The sequence below is a fragment of the Rhinopithecus roxellana genome, chromosome 17 (assembly GCF_007565055.1).
Source record: "Rhinopithecus roxellana isolate Shanxi Qingling chromosome 17, ASM756505v1, whole genome shotgun sequence".
Taxonomy (NCBI): domain Eukaryota; kingdom Metazoa; phylum Chordata; class Mammalia; order Primates; family Cercopithecidae; genus Rhinopithecus; species Rhinopithecus roxellana.
In genome coordinates this window covers 63366135-63389327 of record NC_044565.1, presented here as the reverse complement: position 1 = coordinate 63389327, position 23193 = coordinate 63366135, and the positions used below count along the sequence as shown (strand labels likewise).

At 41.4% G+C, this 23193-nt stretch overlaps 1 protein-coding gene across 2 annotated transcripts in view; it reads left to right on the top strand.

Moving 5' to 3' along the window:
* Positions 1–20175, top strand: part of UBXN2A (UBX domain protein 2A) — a 68556-nt gene extending 48381 nt beyond the window's left edge. Inside the window, exon 7 of one of the 2 annotated variants that reach the window (XM_010358482.2) lies at positions 14898–20175. In XM_010358482.2, coding sequence (XP_010356784.1) covers positions 14898–15096 — 199 coding nt within the window. In that variant the 3' untranslated portion in view covers positions 15097–20175. The remainder of the gene's footprint in view (positions 1–14897) is intronic. The other variant, XM_030921735.1, reaches the window with a different exon arrangement.
* Positions 20176–23193: the final 3018 nt, after the last annotated feature.

Here is a 23193-nt window from a genome sequence, read left to right as displayed (position 1 = left end):
GAGATGGAATCTCGCTCTGTTGCCCAGGCTGGAGTGCAGTGGCGCAATATAGTGAGACCTCATCTCTACAAAAAAAAAATTTTTTAATTAGCTGAACATGGTGGTACACATCTGCAGTCCCAGCTACTTGGGAGGAGAATCGCTTGAGCCCAAGAGGTAGAGACTGCAGTGAGCCAAATTGCACAACCACACTGCAAGTCTGGGTGACAGTGAGAACCTGTCTCAAAAAATAATAATAACAACAATAATAACAATGAAGTATTTTCCGTCTGTTTTGGGATTTTGATTCTCATCATTTGATTCATTTTTCTGTTTAACTAGATACATAATTATAAAAGGATTATTTTTAATGTTTTAAATTAGTCATTTAGCATTATATGCATACCCTTCTGTTAATTGTAGTGAAAGAATGAAAATACAGAAAAACATTAAAAGAAATTGAAGTTCATATGAATTCCACTGCTCAGAGATAATCATTATCATCAGTTTGATGCAGTCTTTTATCTCTTCTTAAAAGTTTTTTTTTTTTATTGAGACAGAGTGTTCTGCTACCCAGGCTGGAGTGCAGTGGCACGATCTCAGCTCACTGCAACCTCCATCCCCCGAGTTCAAGTGATTATCCTGCCTCAGCCTCCTGAGTAGCTGGGATTACAGGCATGTGCCACCATGTCTGGCGAATTTTTGTATTTTTAGTAGAGGTAGGGTTTCGCCATGTTGCCCAAGCTGGTCTCAAACTCCTGACCTCAGGTAATCCACCCACGTCAGCCTCCCAAAGTGCTGGGATTACAAGCATGAGCCACCATGCCCAGCCTTCTTAAAAGCTTTTTTTGGCTGAGTGTCGTGGCTCCTGCTTGTAGTCCCAGCAATTTGGGAGGCTAGGGACTATTCAGGAGGCTGAGATGGCAGAACCACCTGAGCCCAGGAGGTTGAGGCTGCAATGAGTCATGATCTCACCACTGTACTCCAGCCTGGGTGACAGAGCAAGACCCTGTCTCAAAAGGAAGAAAAAAAAAAAAAGTTTGTTTTGTTTTAATTAAAAATAGAAACATACCATATATAGCATGTCGTTTTTCCTTTTGTAAAAATTATTTATTTTCCAGGAAATGTAGTACAGATAAATAACAAATATATAGAGAAAGTTAAAAGAATAAGAATAAAATACATATGTACCACCTACTTCAGAACATAGATTCTTACCAGTATACCTTATGTGTCTTTCTCTGATCATGTCTCTTTTCTTCTGGGGAAGAGAGAAATAACCACTGTCCTAAATTTGTGTTGATAATTTGCTGCTTTTATTTATAGCTTTACCTAGTATATACGTATTCCTAAAATATACTAAATTGTTTTTCTTATTTTCAAATAATTACTCCAAATTTCAAACCAACAAAAACTTACAGAAAAGGTGGCTCACGCCTATAATCCCAGCACTTTGGGAGGCCAAGGTGGGCGGATCACGGGGTTAGGAGATCGAGACCATCCTGGCTAGCACGGTGAAAACCTGTCTCTACTAAAAGTACAAAAAATTAGCCAGGCGTAGTAGTGGGCGCCTGTAGTCACAGCTACTCGGGAGGCTGAGACAGGAGAATGGCGTGAACCCGGGAGGCGGAGCTTGCAGTGAGCCAAGATCACGCCACTGCACTCCAGCCTGGGTGACAGAGCGAGCCATCTCCAAAAAATAGTAATAATAAATAAAAAATTACAGAAAAGGTTCAAGAACAATATAAAGAACTTTTCTTGACTGGGCTCAGTGACTCCTGCCTGTAATCCCAGCATTTTAGGAGGCCGAGGCAGGCAGATCACAAGGTCAGGAGTTTGAGACCAGCCTGACCAAAATGGCGAAACCCCTTCTCTACTAAAAATACAAAAATTAGCCAGCTGTGGTGGCACATGTCTGTAATCCCAGCTACTCAGAAGGCTGAGGCAGGAGAATTGCTTGAACCTGGGAGGCAGAGGTTAGGCTCCATCTCAAAAAAATAAAGCAACTTTTCTCCCTAAGTGTTCAAGAATTAGTGCCAGTCTGATGACCCATCACTTGAAATACTTAGGTATAGATTATCTATAAACAAGGACCTTCTCCCACATAACCACAATACAGCCATTTAAATCAGGAAACTTAACCTTAATATGCTTGTGTCGACTAATAGACCCTAATTCAAGATTTTCCATTTTATCTAATAGCTTCCTTTATAGCAAAAGGCCATTCAGAATTACACATTGCACTTAGTTTTGGATATGTCAATTTGAAATAGTTCCTTGTCTTCCTTTGATTTTTATAACCTTGACTTTTTAAAGTATTACAAGCCAATTTATCTTGTTTGATGCTTCCTCGTGATTATATTTAGGTCACTAATTTTGGCAGGGATGTGATAGAACTAATGCTTTGTACGTCTCATTATATTCCAACAGGTGGCATCATTTACATTTGTCCCATTATGATGATGTTAAATTTGACACTTGATTAAAGTGGTCTCTACCAGAGTCCTTTACTGTAAAGTTATTCATTTTCTCTTTGTAATTAATCTGTATTTTGTGGGGAAGGACTTTGAAATAGGCTACTTATGTTCCTCACAAGACCTCAGATCGATTGATTGATTGATTGATATCTATATCTACTCATAGTTTCCTATTTTATTCAACAGTTTTTGAAGTCTTGCCATCATTATTTATTTTGATATGCACATTGTCTCAGATAGTTTGTGAGACCTCCTTTTTTTTTTTTTTTTTTTTTTGAGACGGAGTCTCGCTCTGTCACCCGGGCTAGAGTGCAGTGGCCGGTTCTCAGCTCACTGCAAGCTCCGCCTCCCGGGTTTATGCCATTCTCCCGCCTCAGCCTCCGAGTAGCTGGGACTACAGGCGCCCGCCACCTCGCCCGGCTAGTTTTTTGTATTTTTTAGTAGAGACGGGGTTTCACCGTGTTAGCCAGGATGGTCTCGATCTCCTGACCTCGTGATCCGCCCGTCTCGGCCTCCCAAAGTGCTGGGATTACAGGCTTGAGCCACCGCGCCCGGCCTGTGAGACCTCCTTTAAACTGGTTCCTGTGTTATTTTGAAATGATCCCATAATTCTTGAACATTTCCTTGTTTTCAGCACAAAATTTTTTTTCAAGTTCATTCTATGCTTTTCCAGGAATCCCTTGTTCTTTTTAGTGGACAGTGATACTGACAATCCAGGATCTGGGTAGTACTAGATACACTTATTGGGATACCACTGCTTCCAGGCCCTCTGTGTGGAAAGAATAGTTTGTGTGTGTGTGTGTGTGTGTGTGTGTGCGCGCACACACACACACACACACACACACACATGCAAAAAAGAAAACTATTTCAAAAATTGAAGAGGGGATACTTCCAAACTCATTCTGTGAGGCCAACATTACCCTGATAGCAAAATCAACAAAGACACACACAAAAAAACCTATACATACACATACGTGTGTGTGTGTGTGTGTGTATATATATATATATATATATATATATATATGCACTTATGTTTGTATCTGTATTTATTCCTGGGTTTTTTTTTGTTGTTTTTTTTTTTTGAGACAGGGTCTCACTCTGTCACCCAGGTTGGAGTGCAGTGGTATAATTAGAGATCACTGCAGCCTCCACCTCCCCAGACTCAGGTGATCCTCCTTAGTTTTTGTACTTTTAGTAGTGATGGGGTTTCACCCTTTTGCCCAGGCTAGTCTCGAACTCATGGACTCAAGCGATCCACCTGCCTCGGCCTCCCAAGTGCTAGGATTATAGGCATGAGCCACCACACCCGGCCTTATTTCTATATTTTTATATACTAAAAACCATTAGTCCACGTAGATACCTCCAATTTTAGTCTGGTAGGGCCAGGCGTGGTGGCTTATACCTGTAATCCCAGCACTTTGGGAGGCCTAGGCAGACAGACCACTTGAGCCTAGGAGTTCAAAACCAGTCTTGGCGACATAGTGAAACTCTGTCTCTACAAAAAACACAAAAAGTAGCCAAATGTGGTGGCACTCACCTGTGGTCTCAGGTACTCAGGAGACTGAAGTAGGAGGATCACCTGCACCCTGGGGAGGTAGATCAAGGCTGCAGTGAGCTGTGATTGCACTACTGTACTCCAGCGTGGGCAACAGAACCAGACCTTGTCTCAAAAAAAAAAAAAAACTATAAGGTTTGTTCTAATTTTCTCCTTTCCATATTTGTAACTAACTTCTACAGTGCAAGGCCTGGCTCCATTTACAGTTAACATATTTATGTATTTAATCAGTTTTCCTATATGTGAACAATGTCCTTTTTCCACTGCTGCCTCCTACCCCACATGTAAGCCCTCGTCACCCTGCTTGGGCTTTGACTCTCCTTGTTGAATTCCAACATGGATTCCCTCCTCTTCCTACTAGACTCTCTGACACATCATCACCCCAGGGCACCCCTTCATTGGAATGCCTTCTCCCACTGCGTGACTTCAGGACTCCATGCCAGTGATCTCCTCCCCTTGGTAGACTGACACTCTGGGTTGCCTCTCCTCAGATGCTCTCCTCACCACTGTCTGGATCTGACACACTGCGGTCAACTGCTCTTCCATATGAATGCTTTTTTTACTCTGCTTGGGACAACCTGCTCTGTTTTGATTTTTACTGGGCAATGGCTGACTGATACAGCCATGTAAACTTCACTGTTACCAATAAAGATAGACTGAATAATTATTTTCATGTAATGGAAGACAGTAATCAAAAAATATTTGCAGCTGGGCGTGGTGGCTCAGGCCTGAAATCCCAGCACTTTGGGAGGCCGAGGTGGGCAGATCACTTGAGGTCAGGAGTTCAAGACCAGCCTGGCCAACATGGTGAAACCCCGTCTCTACAAAAAATACAAAAATTAGCTGAGTGTGGTAGCCCGCTCCTGTAATCCCAGCTACTTGGGAGGCTGAAGCAGGAAAATGGCTTGTACCCAGGAGGTGGAGGTTGCAGTTAGCTGAGATTACACCACTGCACTCCAGCCTGGGTGGTAGAGTAAGACTCCATCTCAGAAGAAAAAAAAAAGTATTTGCTATGGCTGCAAACATCAACATGAATGAGCCCCAAAAACATAATGTGGAGATAAAAAAGCTATAGAACACATACACTATGATTCCATTCATGTCAGGTTTAAAAAAGCAAAACTGTCCTTAAAAGCTACTAAGCCATGACTCTTCTTCTCCTACCCGCCAGCTTGGATATTTTCCTCACCCCACTTGGCCTTTGACACCCTGCACTAGACAGCTCTTATATGGGCCACCACAACCCCAGCATTTCTGAAACAGATGTCTTCCGTGTTCTGTCCTACTGATGGCTTGTGGCTTTCGGACTAAATCATTTAAAAAATTGTGGTTTTCTTCCGTTTTTTCTGCTTGTTTTATTAGTTACCAAGAGAATTGTGCTAAAATCTCCAACTTTGATTATGTATGGATTTGTCTATTTCTTATTTACTTCTGTTAACGTTTGCTTTATATATTTTAAAGTTATATAATTAGGTCCAGCAGAGATGAAATTGTGTTTTTCTGATTAATTGACCTTGTTGGGGAGAAAAGATTTTCTTCAACCATTGCCTAGATTCATGGCTGAGACCCCTTTAACAAAAGACAGATTAACAAAAGAAATGGGCCGGGTGCGGTGGCTCAAGCCTGTAATCCCAGCACTTTGGGAGGCCGAGACGGGCGGATCACGAGGTCAGGAGATCGAGACCATCCTGGCTAACACGGTGAAACCTCCGTCTCTACTAACAACTACAAAAAACTAGCCGGGCGACGTGGCGGCGCCTGTAGTCCCAGCTACCCGGGAGGCTGAGACAGGAGAATAGCGTGAACCCGGGAGGCGGAGCTTGCAGTGAGCTGAGATCCGGCCACAGCACTCCAGCCTGGGTGACAGAGCGAGACTCCGTCTCAAAAAAAAAAAAAAAGAAAAAAAAAAAAGAAATGCATGCAATTTTATATTTTATTTTATGCACACACGCACACACACACATATACATATATATGTGTGTGTGTGTGTGTATATATATATATATATATATTTTTTTTTTTTTTTTTTTTTTTTTTTTGAGACAGAGTCTCGCTCTGTCACCCAGGCTGGAGTGCAGTGGTGCCATCTTGGCTTACTGCAAGCTCCGCCTCCCAGGTTCACACCATTCTCCCTGCCCCAGGCTCCCAAGTAGCTGGGATCACAGGCACCTACCACCACAACTGGCTAATTTTTTAATATTTTCAGTAGAGAAAAGATTTTGCCATGTTTGCCAGTCTGATCTGGAACTGCTGACCTCAGGTGATCCGCCCACCTTGACCTCCCAAAGTGCTGGGATTACAGGCGTGAGCCACAGCGCCCGGCCTCCTTTGTTTTTTTGTTTTGTTTTGTTTGTTTGTTTTCTTTGAGACACTCTCTCTGTTGCCTAGGCTGGAGTGCAGTGGCATGATCTCGGCTCTGGGTTCAAGTGATTCTCATGCCTCAGCCACCCAAGTAGTTGGGATTATAGGCACCTGCCACCACGCCTGGCTAATTTTTGGTGTTTTTGTTTTGTTTTGTTTTATGAGATGGAGTCTCGCTCTGTCCTCAGGCTGGAGTGCAGTGGAGCGATCTCAGCTCACTGCAGTCTCCGCCTCCCAAGTTCAAGCGATTCTCCTGCCTCAGCCTCCTGAGTAGCTGGGACTACAGGTGTATGCCACCATGCCCAGCTAATTTCTGTATTTTTGGTAGAGGTGGGGTTTCACCATGTTGGCCAGGCTGATCTCGAACTCCTGACCTCATGATCCACCCATCTCGGCCTCCCAAAGTGCTGGGATTACAGGCATGAGCCACCGCACCCAGCCTAATTTTGGTATTTTTAGTAGAGACAAGAGTTTTGCCGTGTTGGCCAGGCTGGTCTCGAACTCCTGGCCTTAGTTTGATGAGGAAGCGGATAGTTTGTGGAGAAATATGACAGGAGGGCAAAAGGGGTATGATCTAATGGTAATAAATTAAGGGGACCTTAGCTTAGCCTGTTCGTTCAGATTCTTCTTGGCATCTCTGCATCTTCAAGGATAAGGGTGTTCCTTTCCTCTGGCTATACAGATGATACTTTGTGAATGAAGGTTTTATGACCTACTTTAGAGGAAGGACAGATAATTTCTTTTTTGGTCTGCTTTGAGGGAAGAAGGGCAAGGGGAAAATGAGGGTGACCTACCTGCTTCTGCTGTTTCCTCAAATGCCAAGGTGCCATATTTTAGGGTAGCATATCTTGAACCCTGTCAACCTTTTTAGCACTGTCACATGTCTCTCTTAATCCTTGGTAATGCTTTTTGCGTTCAGTCTACCCTGCCTGATACTAACATGGTCATAACAGCTTCCTTCTAATTAGTATTTGCCTGGTATATCTTTCTCCTTACTTTTAATTTCAACATATCTCTATATATTTATCTGTCTATATATTTAAAACTATCTCTTGTGAATAGTTGAGTTTTGTTTTTAAATCTAGGCTAACAGTATTAGTTGTTTCTGGTTTTGTGGTTTTTTTTCCTCCTCCTGCTTTACTCTGCAAGGAGGTTTCTGTTTTGTGGTTTTGTTTTTAGTTACCATCTCTTGGGTGTTTTCTGTGTTTGGCTCTCTTGAAGGTATTTCACTTTTATTTCTGTCAAAACCATTCTAGACAACTGATAATCATAATAATAGAAGAAGCACAAGTTTGAAATTGTGTCCTGGAATGTTCTTTTGTGACCTAAATTCCTTCCAAATGAAGAGGAGAGCAAACTAAATATGTAGAAAATGGGAATGGGGATTTGGTATTCTGGCCCAAGCTTATTTGTTTATCTTCAGGGAAATAACATTTTAATCTTGACTTGTTTATGTAGATCAATAACAATGAAACACATAGCTTTTTTTTCCCCTAAATGACTGAAGCGTTTAAAAATTTTTGGCCGGGCTGGGCGCGGTGGCTCAAGCCTGTAATCCCAGCACTTTGGGAGGCCGAGATGGGCGGATCACGAAGTCAGGAGATCGAGACCATCCTGGCTAACACGGTGAAACCCCGTCTCTACTAAAAATACAAAAACTAGCCGGGCGAGGTGGCGGGCGCCTATAGTCCCAGCTACTTGGGAGGCTGAGGCAGGAGAATGGCGTAAACCCAGGAGGCGGAGCTTGCAGTGAGCTGAGATCCGGCCACTGCACTCCAGCCTGGGCGACAGAGCGAGACTCTGCCTCAAAAAAAAAAAAAAAAAAAAAAATTTGGCCAACAGTATTTATTTAGTAATGATTAATCCGGCTTTGTTTTCTTTTTTTAAAATAATAATTTTTTTTTTAGTAGAGACAGGGTCTCACCTTCTGGGATTACAGGCATGAGCCACTCCACCTGGCTAACAATTTCACTGTTTACTCTCTTCCCTTTTGCTATTTTTGTCAACAAATATGTTACTTCTACGAACATTTTAACAACCCTCAAAATGTTATTACTTATAAACAATATTCACTTATAATTACATTTTATTTTTTCTTTTTTTTACCCAGTTTGATGTGTTCTGGCCTGAATAATTATCCTTAGTATCTCTTTAATTTTTAAAATCTTTTTAATTTTTATTCTTTTTCAAGACAGAGTCTTGCTCTGTCACCCGAGCTGGAGTGCAGTGGCGTGATCTCAGCTCACTGCCATCTCTGCCTCCCTGGTTTAAGCAATTCTCCTGCCTCAACTTCCCAAGTAGCTGGCATTACAGGCATGTGCCACCACACCCAGCTAATTTTTATATTTTTTGAGTAGAGACAGGGTTTCACCATGTTGGCCAGGCTGATCTCCAACTCCTGACCTCGTGGTCTGCCCACCTCAGCCTCCCAAAGTGCTGGGATTACAGGCGTGAGTCACCGAGCCCAGCCTTTAGTATCTCTTTAATTGCTTATCTACTAATGATGAATTCTCTTAGCTTTGATTTGAACACATCCTCATTTTTTTTTTCTTTTTTTTTTGAGACGGAGTCTCGCTCTGTCGCCCAGGCTGCAGTGCAGTGGCGCAATCTCGGCTCACTGCAAGCTCCGCCTCCCGGGTTCACGCCATTCTCCTGCCTCAGCCTCCCGAGTAGCTGGGACTACAGGCGCCCGCCACCTCGCCCAGCTAATTTTTTGTATTTTTAGTAGAGATGGGGTTTCACCATGTTAGCCAAGATGGTCTCGATCTCCTGATTTCATGATCCGCCCACCTCGGCCTCCCAAAGTGCTGGGATTACAGGCGTGAGTCACCGCGCCCAGCCGACACATCTTCATTTTTAAAGACCATTTTCACTAGGCTAGAATTGTCAGGTTTTCCTAGCACATCAGCTCTTAAGAATGCCCATATGTTGTCTTCCAGCTTCCATTCTTCCTACTGAAAAATCAGCTGTCAGCCTTTTTCTTGCTTTTTTGGAAGTTATTAAGTCTTTTTTCCTCTTAGTTTAAAATTTTTCTCTTTGTTCTTTGATTTTAATAGTTTGAATATGATGTGCCTAGGTGTTAGTTATCTTTGTATTATATTGCTTAGAATTTGCTGAGTTTCTTGAATCCATTTTTGTCAGTTTGGGGAGTTTCTTGGTCAGTATTGATGGAGATTTTCTCGTATTTTATTCTCTCTTGTCTTTGTCATTTGTGACTTTATTTACATGTATGTTAGCTGTTTTCAGTGTATCTTATATTCTTTTCTAATTTTTTTCTTCTTTTTCCTTCTGATTCGGTCTGCATATTTTCTATTTGACCTGTCTTCCAGTTTAGTAATCTGTTGTATTGGTCTCGTCTGCTAAATACATCTGTTGGAATTCTTACTTTCAATTATAGTATCATTTGTAGACTTTTCATTTGAGTCTGTTATTTTTCAGGTGTCTGGTGAAATTCCTCATCTTTTTATTTTATCTGTTGCTTCTTCTGGATTTTAGCATACCTTATAATTCATCTGGTAGTCAGACACTGTTTATAGAAACATTGTAGAAGTTTCAGATGACATCATCTTCCTCCAAAAATACCTGTGCTTCTATCAGACAGATTCCTAATGGATTATGTTGATTTTATTAAGAGTTAGTTGGATTGACTATAGACTTTAATGGGGCTAGTTGGTTATCTGTTTTGCTTTTACAGCATGGACTTGATCCTTAGGGTCTGACCCTTAGAACTGGTGAAAACCTGGGTGTTTACCAAGACTCCTCCACATTGGCAGAGCTTAAACTCTAGAGCCTGTGTGCCCAGCATTTTGCAGCTGCTTGAATCTCTTCTCGGTTGCTGTGTTTCTGTTGGGCTCTTTGAATTCTCATTCTACTAATAGCTGAGGAGTTAGCCAATAACTTGAGAATTTGTTATGGTTTTCTGGGCACATTTCTTTGTGGTTCCCTCTGTTCAGGATTTTGGCCAATAAAGCCCAGCTTCTTGTCTCTCCTTGGTGTAGTGAAATGGCTTTTTTTTCCCTGCTAATTCACTGCAACAAATTGGAAAGTGCCCTCAGTGAAACAAACCAGTGTGAATGTGGAGCTCACCTTGTGCATTTCCTTCCCACAGGGCTCTCAGAGATCATTTACGTTGGTTGGTCTTCACTGCTTTCATACAGCTCTTTTATGTTTAGATGCTCCTTGACTTATGACGTAATGTCCCCATAAACCCATCCATGTTGAAAATACATTTAATACCCTGATAAACCCATTGTAAAGTTGAAAAATAGTTTGTCAAAGCATTTTAAGTCAGGGACTATCTCTATATTGCCCAGGTTTTATAACAATATTTTTAGGAGCACTACTTCAAAAAAAACCTCTTTCATCAGTGATCAAAACAAAATCCTCTTACTGTCTTTTTATTTTTTTTTATTTTTTTGAGATGGGGTCTCGTTCTGTCACCCAGGCTGGAGTGCAGTGGCACAATCTCGGCTCACTGCAACCTGCACCTCCCAGGCTCAAGCAATTCTCCTGCCTCAGCCTTCCAAGTAGCTGGGATTACAGGTGTGCGCCACCACGGCTGGCTAATTTTTTTTTTTTTTTTTTTTTTTGAGTCGGAGTCTCGCTCTGTCACTGAGGCTGGAGTGTAGTGGCGGATCTTGGCTCACTGCAACCTCTGCCTCCCGGGTTCAAGCGATTCTCCTGCCTCAGCCTCCCAAGTAGCTGGGACTACAGGTGCGTGCCACCACGCTCAGCTAATTTTTTGTATTTTTTGTAGAGATGGGGTTCACCATATTGGCCAGGCTGGTCTCGAACTCCTGAACTCAGGTGATCTGTCTGCCTTGGCCTCCTAAAGTGCTAGAATTATAGGCATGAGTCACCATGCTCAGCCCTCTTAATGCCTTTTTACACTCTGCTGAATCTTTAGTTATGCTGCATTTACATTCCTATTGTTCAATGATGCCTTCTCTTTTTCTGTTTTCTTTTTCTTTTTTTTTTTTTTTTTTGATAGAGTTTCGCTCTTGTTGCCCAGTCTGAAGTGCAGTGGCGCGATCTCAGCTCACTGCAACCTCCACCTTCCGGTTTCAAGCGATTCTCCATCAGCCTCCCAAGTAGCTGGGACTACAGGCGCCTGCCACTCCTGACCTCATGATCCGCCCGCCTCAGCCTCCCAAACTGCTGGGATTACAGGCGTGAGCCACCGCGCCCAGCCTTTTTGTTTGTTTGTTTTAAAATAAGACGGGGTCTCGCTATGTTGTCCAGGCTGGGTTTCAGGGGCTATTCGCAGGTGCGATCCCACTACTGATCAGCACAGGAGTTTTTACTTACTCCATTTCTGAGCTGGGCTGGTTCACCCCTCCTTAGGGAACCTCCCTCACCTGGAGGTCACCATATTGATCCCAAGGTTAGCTCAGGCACGTGATTGCTAACTTTGGGATCAATATGGTGACAGGAGTTTTTACTTGCTCCATTTCTGAGCTGCGCTGGTACACCCTTCCTTAGGGAACTTCCCTCACCTGGAGGTCACGATATTGATCCCAAAGTTAGCTCAGGCACCTGATTGCCATAGCACACTACAGCCCCAGAAATCCTGGGCTCAAGGAATCCTCCCACCTCAGCTTCCCAAGTAGCTGGGACTATAGGCATGTGCCACTGCACCCAGTGCTGTTTTCTTTTTTATTTAGAGATGGAGTCTTGCTATATTGCCTAGATTGATCTGGAATTCCTGGGCTCAAGTGATCCTCCGGCTTTGGCCTCCCAAAGTCCTGGGATTACAGGTGTGAGCTAGCCTCTTTTTCTTGATAAATCTTGTCAGATTTGTTCCTTTTTATTAGTCTCTTTAAAGACCAACTTTTTGCTTAAGTTTTATTTCTGAAAATATCTTTATACTTTCATTGGATTTTCTTCTTTTGGTAAATTAGATGTTAAGGCTGTGATAAAATAGCAGTTTACATAAGCACATCTGATTTCTCATATCTCTGGATTTAAGAATGTGAACATTCTAAAGCCTTTATTTATTTATTTGTATTATGATTTTTTTTTTTTTTTTTTTGAGATGGAGTCTCGCTGTGTCGCCCAGGCTGGAGTACAGTGACGTAATCTCGGCTCACTGCAACCTCTGCCTCCCAGGTTCAAGCTATTCTCCTGCCTCAGCCTCCTGAGTAGCTGGGACTACAGGCACGCACCACCACACCCAGCTAATTTTTGTATTTTTACTAGAGACGGGGTTTCACCATGTTGGCCAGGATAGTCTCGATCTCTTGACCTTGTGATCTGCCTGCCTTGGCCTCCCAAAGTGCTGGGATTACAGGCGTGAGCCACCGCACCTGGCCTGTAAAGCCTTTATATATTGCATTTGTTTTGATTTTATTAGTTTTGCCAGAACTTGATTTATTTTAATATATATATATATATATATTTTTTTTTTTTTTTTTTTTTTTGAGACGGGGTCTCGCTCTGTCACCCAAGCTGGAGTGCAGTGGCTGGATCTCAGCTCACTGCAAGCTCCGCCTCCCGGGTTCACGCCATTCTCCTGCCTCAGCCTCCCGAGTAGCTGGGACTATAGGCGCCCGCCACCTCGCCCGGCTAGTTTTTTGTATTTTTTGGTAGAGACGGGGTTTCACCGTGTTAGCCAGGATGGTGTTGATCTCCTGACCTTGTGATCCACCCGTCTCGGCCTCCCAAAGTGCTGGGATTACAGGCTTGAGCCACCGCGCCCGGCCCTCTTTTTTTTTTTTTTTAAAGACAGAGTGTTGCTCTTGTCACCCAGGCTGGAGTGCAATGGCGTGATTTTGGCTCACTGCAACCTCACCTCCTGGATTCAAGTGATTCTCCTGCCTCAGCCTCCCGAGTAGCTGGGATTACAGGAGCCCGCCACCACACCCAGCTAATTTTTGTATTTTTAGTAAAGATGGAGTTTCACCATGTTGGCCAGACTAGTCTTGAACTCCTGACCTCAGGTGATCCACCTGCCTCAGCCTCCCAAAGTGCTGGGATTACAGGCGTGAGCCACCACACCTGGCCTATTTTAATATTTTCTAACTTAATACGTAAATATAGAATATCTCTCAACATTGTTTTTGGTTTCTGTCATTTCCACTTTCTAGTTTTTTGTTGTCATCTTCATCATTGATACATGAACTTTTTAATTTATTTTTTACTCATCCAATATGTATTGTATCTCCGATAGGTACTTTTCTAGGCACCAAGGATATATCTGTGAACAGAAACAAAAAATACTTGTTTTGTGTAATTTCAAGTCAGGAGAGACAGAAAATAAACAAATAAGTCATATAATATTTGAGAAGACACACTTGAAAAATATAAAAGCAGAGAAGAATAATGGATAAGAATCTTGGCTGGGCACGGTGGCTCACGCCTGTAATCCCAGCACTTTGGGAGGCTTAGGTGGGCATATCACCTGAGGTCAGGAGTTCAAACCAGCCTGGCCAACATGGCAAAACCACGTCTCTACTAAAAAATACAAAAACCAACTGGATGTGGTGGCAGGCGCTTGTTAATCCCAGCTACTAGGGAGGCTGAGGCAGGGAGAATTGCTTGAACCCTGGAGGTGGAGGTTGCAGTGAGCCAAGATCACGCCACTGCATTCCAGCACAGGCAACAGAGCTAGACTCCATCTCAAAAAAAAAAGAAAGAATCTTTGTTTTTTGAGACAGGGTCTCACCCTTTCATCCAGGTTGGGATACAGTGACATGATCTCAGCTCACTGCAACCTTTGTCTCCCAGGCTCAACCTTCGTCTCCCACGTCAGCCTCCCGAGCAGCTGTACCTGTCTTTTAAGTCCACACTCCAATCCTTCCACCTCCAGAAATCTTTCCCCAGTTCTTTTAACCTTTGTTTTCTTGCTTTTTATATTTATGTTCTTTGACATAAGCTTTAACCTTTAGTTATCCAATTTTTGGTACCCAAATGAATACACAGGACTGGGTCTTAGACTTTTTTGGTAGTCCTTACCAGTTTAGTAAAGTGGCACGTAGTGAATTTTAGTGAATTGATTGAATGAATTATTTCTTACATAATATGCATATTTCATTAATTGTAAGTTGCACATTTTTTCACATTTTAGCATCTGTGAAATGAGGATGCGTTCTATAATCCATGGCTACATGACCATCATGTTACAATTGTGACAGCCTCTCTAAAACATAGCCGTAATTCCTTTGTCTTACCTAAGATAATTAACAGTAGTAATTCCTTATTGTCATCAAATTTCTGGGAGTCAAACTTTAAAAGATAGCCCAAATAATCAGTTATATCACAATTCAGTTATTCTGTGTATTAACATATCCAGAGTCTGGGTGTTGTGGCTCATGCCTGTAATCTCAGCACTTTGGGAGGCAGGAGGATCAGTTGAGCCCAGGAGTTATGATGGCACCACTGCATTCCATCCTGGGTGACAAAGCAAGACACTATCTCTAAAAATAACAATAATAATATATCCAGATACTTTTACCAGTTGTTACTACTATAAATTAGCTAGTTCAGATTTTCATAAAATTATATTAATAGTTTTTGCTGTTTTACAGAGTAAGCCATATCAAAGACTTCATTGAAAAATACCAAGGATCTCAAAGAAGTCCTCCGTTTTCCCTGGCAACAGCTCTTCCTGTCCTCAGGTTGCTAGATGAGACACTCACACTGGAAGAAGCAGATTTACAGAATGCTGTCATCATTCAGAGACTCCAAAAAACTGCTGCACCTTTTAGAGAACTTTCAGAGCACTGATTTTTGATAGACTAAGTGGAAAATTTGTGAAGAAATGATGGTTGTAAGTGGACATGCAAACCAAAATTGGGAACTGGAGAAGTCAGACTCACTAGACTTTTGGTTTGAGTACTGTTGAACTCTCTCTTGATGAGATGTTTAGATAAGTACAAGTTAGGAAAGTAGCATATGACTGGAAACTATATATTCAGTGCACTTTCTCCAAAAGGCTACTCAGAAAAATAGACTTATTTTCAAATACCAGTTATCAGTATATATTAAATAGCTGTATTATTTAGAATTTTAATATGGTATAAATTAGCAAATGTGTTCACAATATTCATTCAAACATCATTCCCGGACAGCAGGGATTTATTTAAATGTTAGCTGCCTCAGGGTGTTTAAATAGCTAATACGACCGGGCGCGGTGGCTCACACCTGTAATCCCAGCACTTTGGGTGGCCAAGATAGACAGATCACAAGATCAAGAGATTGAGACCATCCTGGCCAACATGGTGAAACCCCGTCTCTACTAAAAATACACCTGGGTGTGGTGGTGCACACCTGTAGTCCCAGCTACTCAGGAGGCGGAGGCAGGAGAATCGCTTGAACCCAGGAGGTGTAGGTTGCAGTGAGCCGAGATTGAGTAACTGCACTCCAGCCTGGCGACAGAGCAAGACCTCCTCTCAAAAATAAATAAAATAAAATTGTGGCCGGGCGCAATGGCTCATGCGTGTAATCCCAACACTTTGGGAGACTTGAGTTGGGAGGATCACTTGAAGCCAGGAGTTTAAAATCAGAATGGTCAACAGAGTGAGACCCCTGTCTATTTATTTTTTTAATTTAAAAAATAAAAATAAAATTGTGTAGCTTAGTATAGTGTCAAGATTAATCTGCCTACTCACATTTCTACACTTTCTAAAAATGTAATAAAAGAAAATTCTTTCTAGAAAACCGATTCCCTTTCCATTTTATTTTCTTTCAAAAATTACGGATTTGTTTTTGGCTAACATTTGGGATTAGCCATTCATTTGCCACCACTCAGAATCTAATGCCTATATGTGTCACATTACTAATATTTTTAAATGCATCACATAAAGTATGGTTTTCTGTTTCTTTTTTTGTTTGTTTGTTTGTTTGTTTGAGACGGAGTTTCGCTCTGATTGCCCAGGCTGAAGTGCAGTGGCGCAATCTCGACTCACCACAACCTCCGCCTCCTGGGTTCAAGCGATTGTCCTGCCTCAGCCTCCCAAATAGCTGGAATTACGGCATGCGCCACCACGCTTGGCTAATTTTGTATTTTTAGTAGACACGGGGTTTCACCATGTTGGTCAGGCTGGTCTCGAACTCCTGACCTCAGGTGATCTTCCCGCCTAGGCCTCCCAAAGTGCTGGGATTACAGGTGTGAGCCACTGTGCCCAGCTGGTTTTCTGTTTCATACATCACAGTCAACTTGTTAATACATTTAAAGATTATTTCATTTTGATATCGCGATGAAAAACATGCTTTATATCTTAGACTTTTAACTAAATCCAGTTAGACCTCAATTTTTCACTGAATCAATTTAAATCCCCATACCTGAAGATAAGTTTAACATTTTTTTTTTGCAAATGATCTGTTGAATCAGATTCAAAATGAAGTATGCATTGAGTGTGCCAAGGAACTAAGTGGTCCATAGCAGCAGTAATGTTCATAGGGTGTGAGATGCATGCCATGAAGCAGCAATTCTCAAACATTTTTATCTCAAGACCATTTGTTTATGTGAGCTATATATATTACCATATTAAATATTAAATGCTTAAAATAGTTATTTATGGGCTGGGCACGGTGGCTTACGCCTGTAATCCCAGCACTTTGGAAGGTTGAGGCGAGCACATCACAAGGTCAGGTGATCGAGACCATCCTGTCCAACGTGATGAAACCCCATCTCTACTAAAAATACAAAAAAATATTAGCTGGGTGTGGTAGCATGTGCCTGTAATCCCAACTACATGGGAGGCTGAGGCAGAAGAATCGCTTGAACCCAGGAGGCAGAGGTTTCAGTGAGCCGAGATTGCACTGCTGCACTCCAGCCTGGCAACAGAGCGAGACTCTGTCTCAAAAAAAAAAAAAAAATTCATTTAAAAATAATAACTTCTGGCTGGACGTGGTGGCTCACACCTGTAATCCCAGCACTTTGGGAGGCCAAGACAGGTGGATCACTTGAGCCCAGGAGTTTGAGACCAGCCTGGGCAATAAGGCAAAACCCCATCTATAAAAATTACAAAAATTAGTCCAATGTGGTGGCTCACACCTGTAATCCCAGCACTTTGGGAGACTAAAGGGGGCAGATCACCTGAGGTCAGGAGTTCGAGACCAGCCTGGTCAATGTGGTAAAACCATGTCTGTACTAAAAATACAAAAATGAGCTGGGCGTGATGGCATGTGCCTGTAATCTCAGCTACTAGGGAGGCTGAGGGAGGAGAATTGCTTGAACTCAGGAGGCAGGGGTTGCAGTGAGCCGAGATTGTGCCACTGCACTCTAGCTTAGGCAATTGAGTAAGACCCTGCCATAATAATTTTTTTTTTTTTTTTTTTTGAGATGGAGTTTTGCCCTTTCCCCCAGGCTGGAGTGCCATGATGCAATCTTGGCTCACTGCAACTTGCGCCCCCCAGGTTCAAACAATTCTTCTGCCTCCCGAGTAGCTGGGATTATAGGCACCCACTACTATGCCTGGCTAATTTTTGTATTTTTAGTAGAGATGGGGTTTTGCCATTTGGCCTGGCTGGCCTCTTAACTCCTAACCTCAGGTGATCCACCTGCCTCGGCCTCCCAAAGTGCTAGGATTATAGGCATGAGCCATTGTGCCCAGCCAATAATAACTTATAAAACATGAAACAATTTAGTGGGAAAAGCGGCCGGCTTTTTTTGGGGAATTACTTTCTGTCATAAAGAAGATAGATGGGTTCTCATGTCTTCTACATTCAGTCTGTTGTGCAGTCACATATCATGTAGACTCTGGAAGACACCACTGTACACTTGTGAAAGAGTGAAAAGAAGCAAATAACACCTTAGTATGATTATGAAAAACATTTTGACTTCACAGTGCCCTGAATGGGAACCTCCAGGGATCATCCCTCAGGCACACTTTGAGAACCAATCTATTTAAAGTGATGGTTCACAATGATTCTCAAGCCTTAGTTTCAGAATCATTTGGGGCAGCTTTTCAAAAATGCTGTTCCTACCACCTTCCACAAGGATTCTGATTCATTGTGTCTGTGATGGGTCTCAGATCTCTGCATTTTTAATCTTATGTGATTCTTAAGTATGAGGTAGAAGTACCTTTCTTCAGGAAATTCTGTTCTAAGCTTTTACCCTGAGAAAATAAAACCTGCATGCTTTCACCAGGGACAGTGGAAGACTCCACTGAAACAGATCTGCTAGACCACTAAGTTTATCCTTGTCACCCAGTTTGCTCTTGGAAAGAATTTGGTTACCTTTTGTCGCTAAACCAATCATGACATAAACTTGTGCTTTACCTCCTGTAGCACAGCCAAGACAAGGCTGGAACATTTAATTAAGGTTTTTACTAAGGACTCAGGAACAGCAACAGGGAAATATCTATGTAACTAGATGACCTGACATAAAATCTATCTTCTGATTGCAGTCTATTGTGAGAATGCTGCTTTTCCTAGCTCCCAGCCTTCCTTAGGGCAGAAGGCTGTCTTTTTATTAGGAAAAGAGGGAGGACAAAGGAGAGCCTTTTCCTTTTGTCTGTTACTCTTAGAAATGAATAAGTACATAATAGAAAATAAATATTTATTGTTGGTAATGTTTACACAGCAATGTTAGAGCCTCTCTGTAGTGAAACAAAAATAATATTCTTACCAAAAATTAAAAATTAAAAAATGAGGCAATGGTAAAAATCAATGAACTTATCTTTCTGATATAGAAAATAACAGGATGATTGTTAATACATGTTCAGGAATCTAAGAAAATGTTTCATATAGGCCTATCATATAGCATTTTTATTTGCATAATTATGGTCAACATATGATTCTCCATATAGGGGTCTCTCATTGAGAATGTTTCTTGTGTGCCAATAGAAAAGCCTCTTTGGTAGATTTTCCAGTTTATAATTATTTAACCAGAAGATACACAGGAGGTTCTATTGTATGTACCTGTAGAATACATCCCAGTAAGGGTCCTATGGAGAAAGACCTGGTGTCAGCAATAACCTTCATTATTCTAACTGTGAAACGTTCATTAATGTGAATAATATTCTCAAAGGTTCTCTACAAAGAGAATCATCCAGTAAAGCTTTTTACCTGACAATTTAAAAGTTGTAAAGTTGTTAGTTAAATATGTAGAATTATCAAAAGAGGTTGACTTTGGAAAACAAACTGAATTTGCTAAGGGAAGGAAAACTTGAAAATAATCATCTTAGATGTGGAATACAATTTGACCTAAGCAATTGTATCAAAACTATCTTCAGTTTCTTGAAAAAAATTGTTAGGGATGATATATAGAAATACCTATCTAGGCCAGGCACGGTGGCTCATGCCTGCAATCCCAGCCCTTTGGGAGGCCTAAGTGGATGGATCACGAGGTCAAGAGATCGAGACCATCCTGGTCAACATGGTGAAACCCTGTCTCTACTAAAAATACAAAAATCAGCTGGGCATAGTGGTGCGTGCCTGTAGTCCCAGCTACTCAGGAGGCTGAGGCAGGAGAATCACTTGAGCCCCGGAGACAGAGGGTGCAGTGAGCCGAGATCACGCCACTGCACTCCAGCCTGGGCGACAAAGCAAGACTCGTATCAAAAAAAAAAAAAGAAAGAAAAAAGAAATACATATCTAATGTTGCAGATTCTGGTTTATTGGTTAATTACTATGCATTTTTTTCAGTTTAAAAAATAATCTTATTTTATATACTTCTCTCAGTATAATTTTTCATGACATTTCAGCATGTTGATAATATGTGTGCATCTATTTCAGTGCCTTAAAGTATTTTGAGAGCAATCTTTTGCTGACAGTTAAAGAACTGTTAAGAATGAAATACTGTTCATTAAAAGGATCTGTGAAATCATTTACCCCTGTTATAAAATAGTTATATGCAAATACACTTGTCATTTTATTTGGCAAAGTCATTCAGTTTGATAATCAAACATTTATTAGGTGCCTTTGCTTTAACCAACATTACTTTCATTTAATACTCAGAAATGTAAAGATGTGATATTTTTGAATACTGACTCAATGGTGTGCTTAATTTTTCAACTATTCTTTGTGTCATGAGCTGAACTAGCATGAATACTCTTTAGTAGGGTTTACTCCTTTGTTCCTTCTTTTCCTAAGTACAAACCATTTTATGAAAAAATTGCTCATTGTACTAAGTCTTCAAATGGAAATGGCTTATATGCAGTAGACCAATATTTGGCTTTGTCATTTGTTTTAATGTATTTTTTGCACAGATAATTTATATTCATTACAGAAAATTATAATATGCAGATATGCTAAAATGATCCTTAAATCACCTATTATTCTGCCTTTCACATATAACCACTGCTGGTTCTAGTGGTGCGTGCCTGTTGTCCCAGCTACTCAGGAGACTGAGGCAGCAGGATCCTTTGAGCCCAGAAGTTCTGGGGTGTAGTGTGCTCTGCCAGTCAGTCAGGTTTCTGCACTAAGTTTGGCATCAATCTGGTGATCTCACTGGAACGGGGCACCACCAGGTTGCCCACTGGAAAAGGAGCAAGAAGGAATGCTGATCAGTAGTGGTATTATACCTGTGAATAGTCACTGCATTCCAGCTTGAACAACACAGGGGGAACTTGTCTCTTTTAAAAAGTGAAAACAAAAGGCCGGGCGCAGTGGCTCTTGCCTGTAATCCCAGCACTTTGTGAGGCCGAGGTGGGCTGATCAGGAGTTCAAGACCAGCCTGGCTAACATGGTGAAACCCCATCTCTACTAAAAATACAACAATTAGGCAGGCATGGTGGCGGGCGCCTGTAATCTCAGCTACTCGGGAGGCTGAGGCTGAAGAATCACTTGAACCCAGGAAGCAGAGGTTGCAGTGAGCTGAGATCATGCCATTGTACTCCAGCCTAAGCGACAGAGCAAGACTCTGTCTCGCAAAAAAGAAAAAAGTAAAAAATAAAATTTAGAAATTAAAAACTACTGGTAACATTTTGATGTGCATCCTTTCAGATACTTTTTAGTGTATCAGCTTTTAGTCTTGTTTTAATTAAAAGGCAGCTGCCTTTGTTATTTTAATCCTACTTTATTGAAATCTAATTTATTTGTCTTTCACATTAAAAATTACATTATGAACTTACCGTAACTTTAAATAGAATAATAACTGTTAGGGAAATGCCTTTTATTATAATTACATTTTTTGCTGTCCAAAAAAGTTATTAATTTTTTTTTTTTTTTTTTTTTTTTTTTTGAGATGGAGTTTCACTCTTGTTGCCCAGTCTGGAGTGCAATGGCGCAATCTCAGCTCACTGCAACCTCCACCTCCCAGGTTCAAACGATTCTCCTCCCCCAGCCTCCCGAGTAGCTGGGATTACAGGAGCCCACCACCATGCCCAGCTAATTTTGTATTTTTTTAGTAGAGACGGGATTTTGCCATGTTGGTCAGGCTGGTCTTGAACTCCTGACCTCAGGTGATCCACTCACCTCAGCCTCCCAAAGTGCTGGGATTACAGGTGTGAGCCACTACACCTGGTCATTTTTTAATTTTTAAAATTGTTTTCACCTGCTGCCTTTCAAACTTAAAATTGCAGTAGTATAAACAACAAAGTACAAGTGTTGAGAATGCAGTATTTCCAAACCTATTAAAAATGCGTATCAATAGATTGTACTTGAAAGTAGGTTACCTAGCTGAGCTCAGTGGCTCACACCTGTAATTCCCAACACTTAAGGAGGCAGAGGCAGGAACATAGCTTGAGCCCACGAGTTCGAGACCAGTCTAGGCAACATAGCAAGATCCTATTCTTCACAAAAAGGAAAAAAAACAAAACACAAATTGTAGAAGTAGATTATCTAAAGAAACTTTGGCTTTAGTTTATGTTTAACTTCCAAGGAATTAAATAGCGCATGCATTATCTAATCTATCTTTGTATTTGCAATCAGGGAAACAAAATGTACCCATTTTGTAGATTAAGGAATTAAGACATAAAATGGAATGACTTGCTCTAAACTGGGTAGTGTATCCTTTAGGATTAGATTTAGCTATGACAGAAAATCCAGAAAAATAGTTGCTTACAAGGTCAAATTTTATTTCCCATGCAAAAGTTCAGAGGGAAGCAGTTCAGGGCTGGTACATCAACCTCATAAAATCATCCGATTCCTGTACTGTTGACCTGCCAGTCTCATCACTCTGTAAACTTGGATAAAATCATCCGATTCCTGTACTGTTGATCTGCCAGTCTCATCACTCTGTAAACTTGGGGTCTCAAGGCAGCTGCACTGGCACCAGCCAACACATTTGTATTTCAGCCAGTAGGAAGAAGCAGATTCCTTCCCTTTTAAATTTAAACAGCTTTATTGACATGATTCACATGCTGTGCAATTCACCCATTTAAAGTATACAATTCAGGCTAGGCGAATGGCTCACTGTAATCCCAGCACTTTGGGAGGCAGAGGTGGATCACCTGAGGATCAGGAGTTCAAGACCAGCCTGGCCAACATGGTGAAAGCCCATCTCGACTACAAATATATAAATTAGCCGGGTGTGGTGGCACATGCCTGTAATCCCAGCTACTCGGGAGGATGAAACAGGAGAATTGCTTGAACCCGGGAGGTGGAGGTTGCAGTGAGCTGAGATCGTGCCATTGCACTCCAGCCAGGGCAATAAAACAAGATTCTGTCTCAAAAAAATAAATAAATAAAAATAAAGTATACAATTCAATTGGTTTTAATGTATTTATAGGGTTGTGCAACCATCACAATTTAATTTTAGAAAATATTCGTCCATTCTAAAACCCCATACACATTAGCAGTCACTCCCTAGCCCAGTCCCAGGCAAATACAAATGTACATTCTGTCTCTCTATATTTGCCTATTCTAGACATTTGACATAAATGGAATCATACAACTTGTAATCTTTTGTTACTGGCTGCTTTTATTTAGCATACT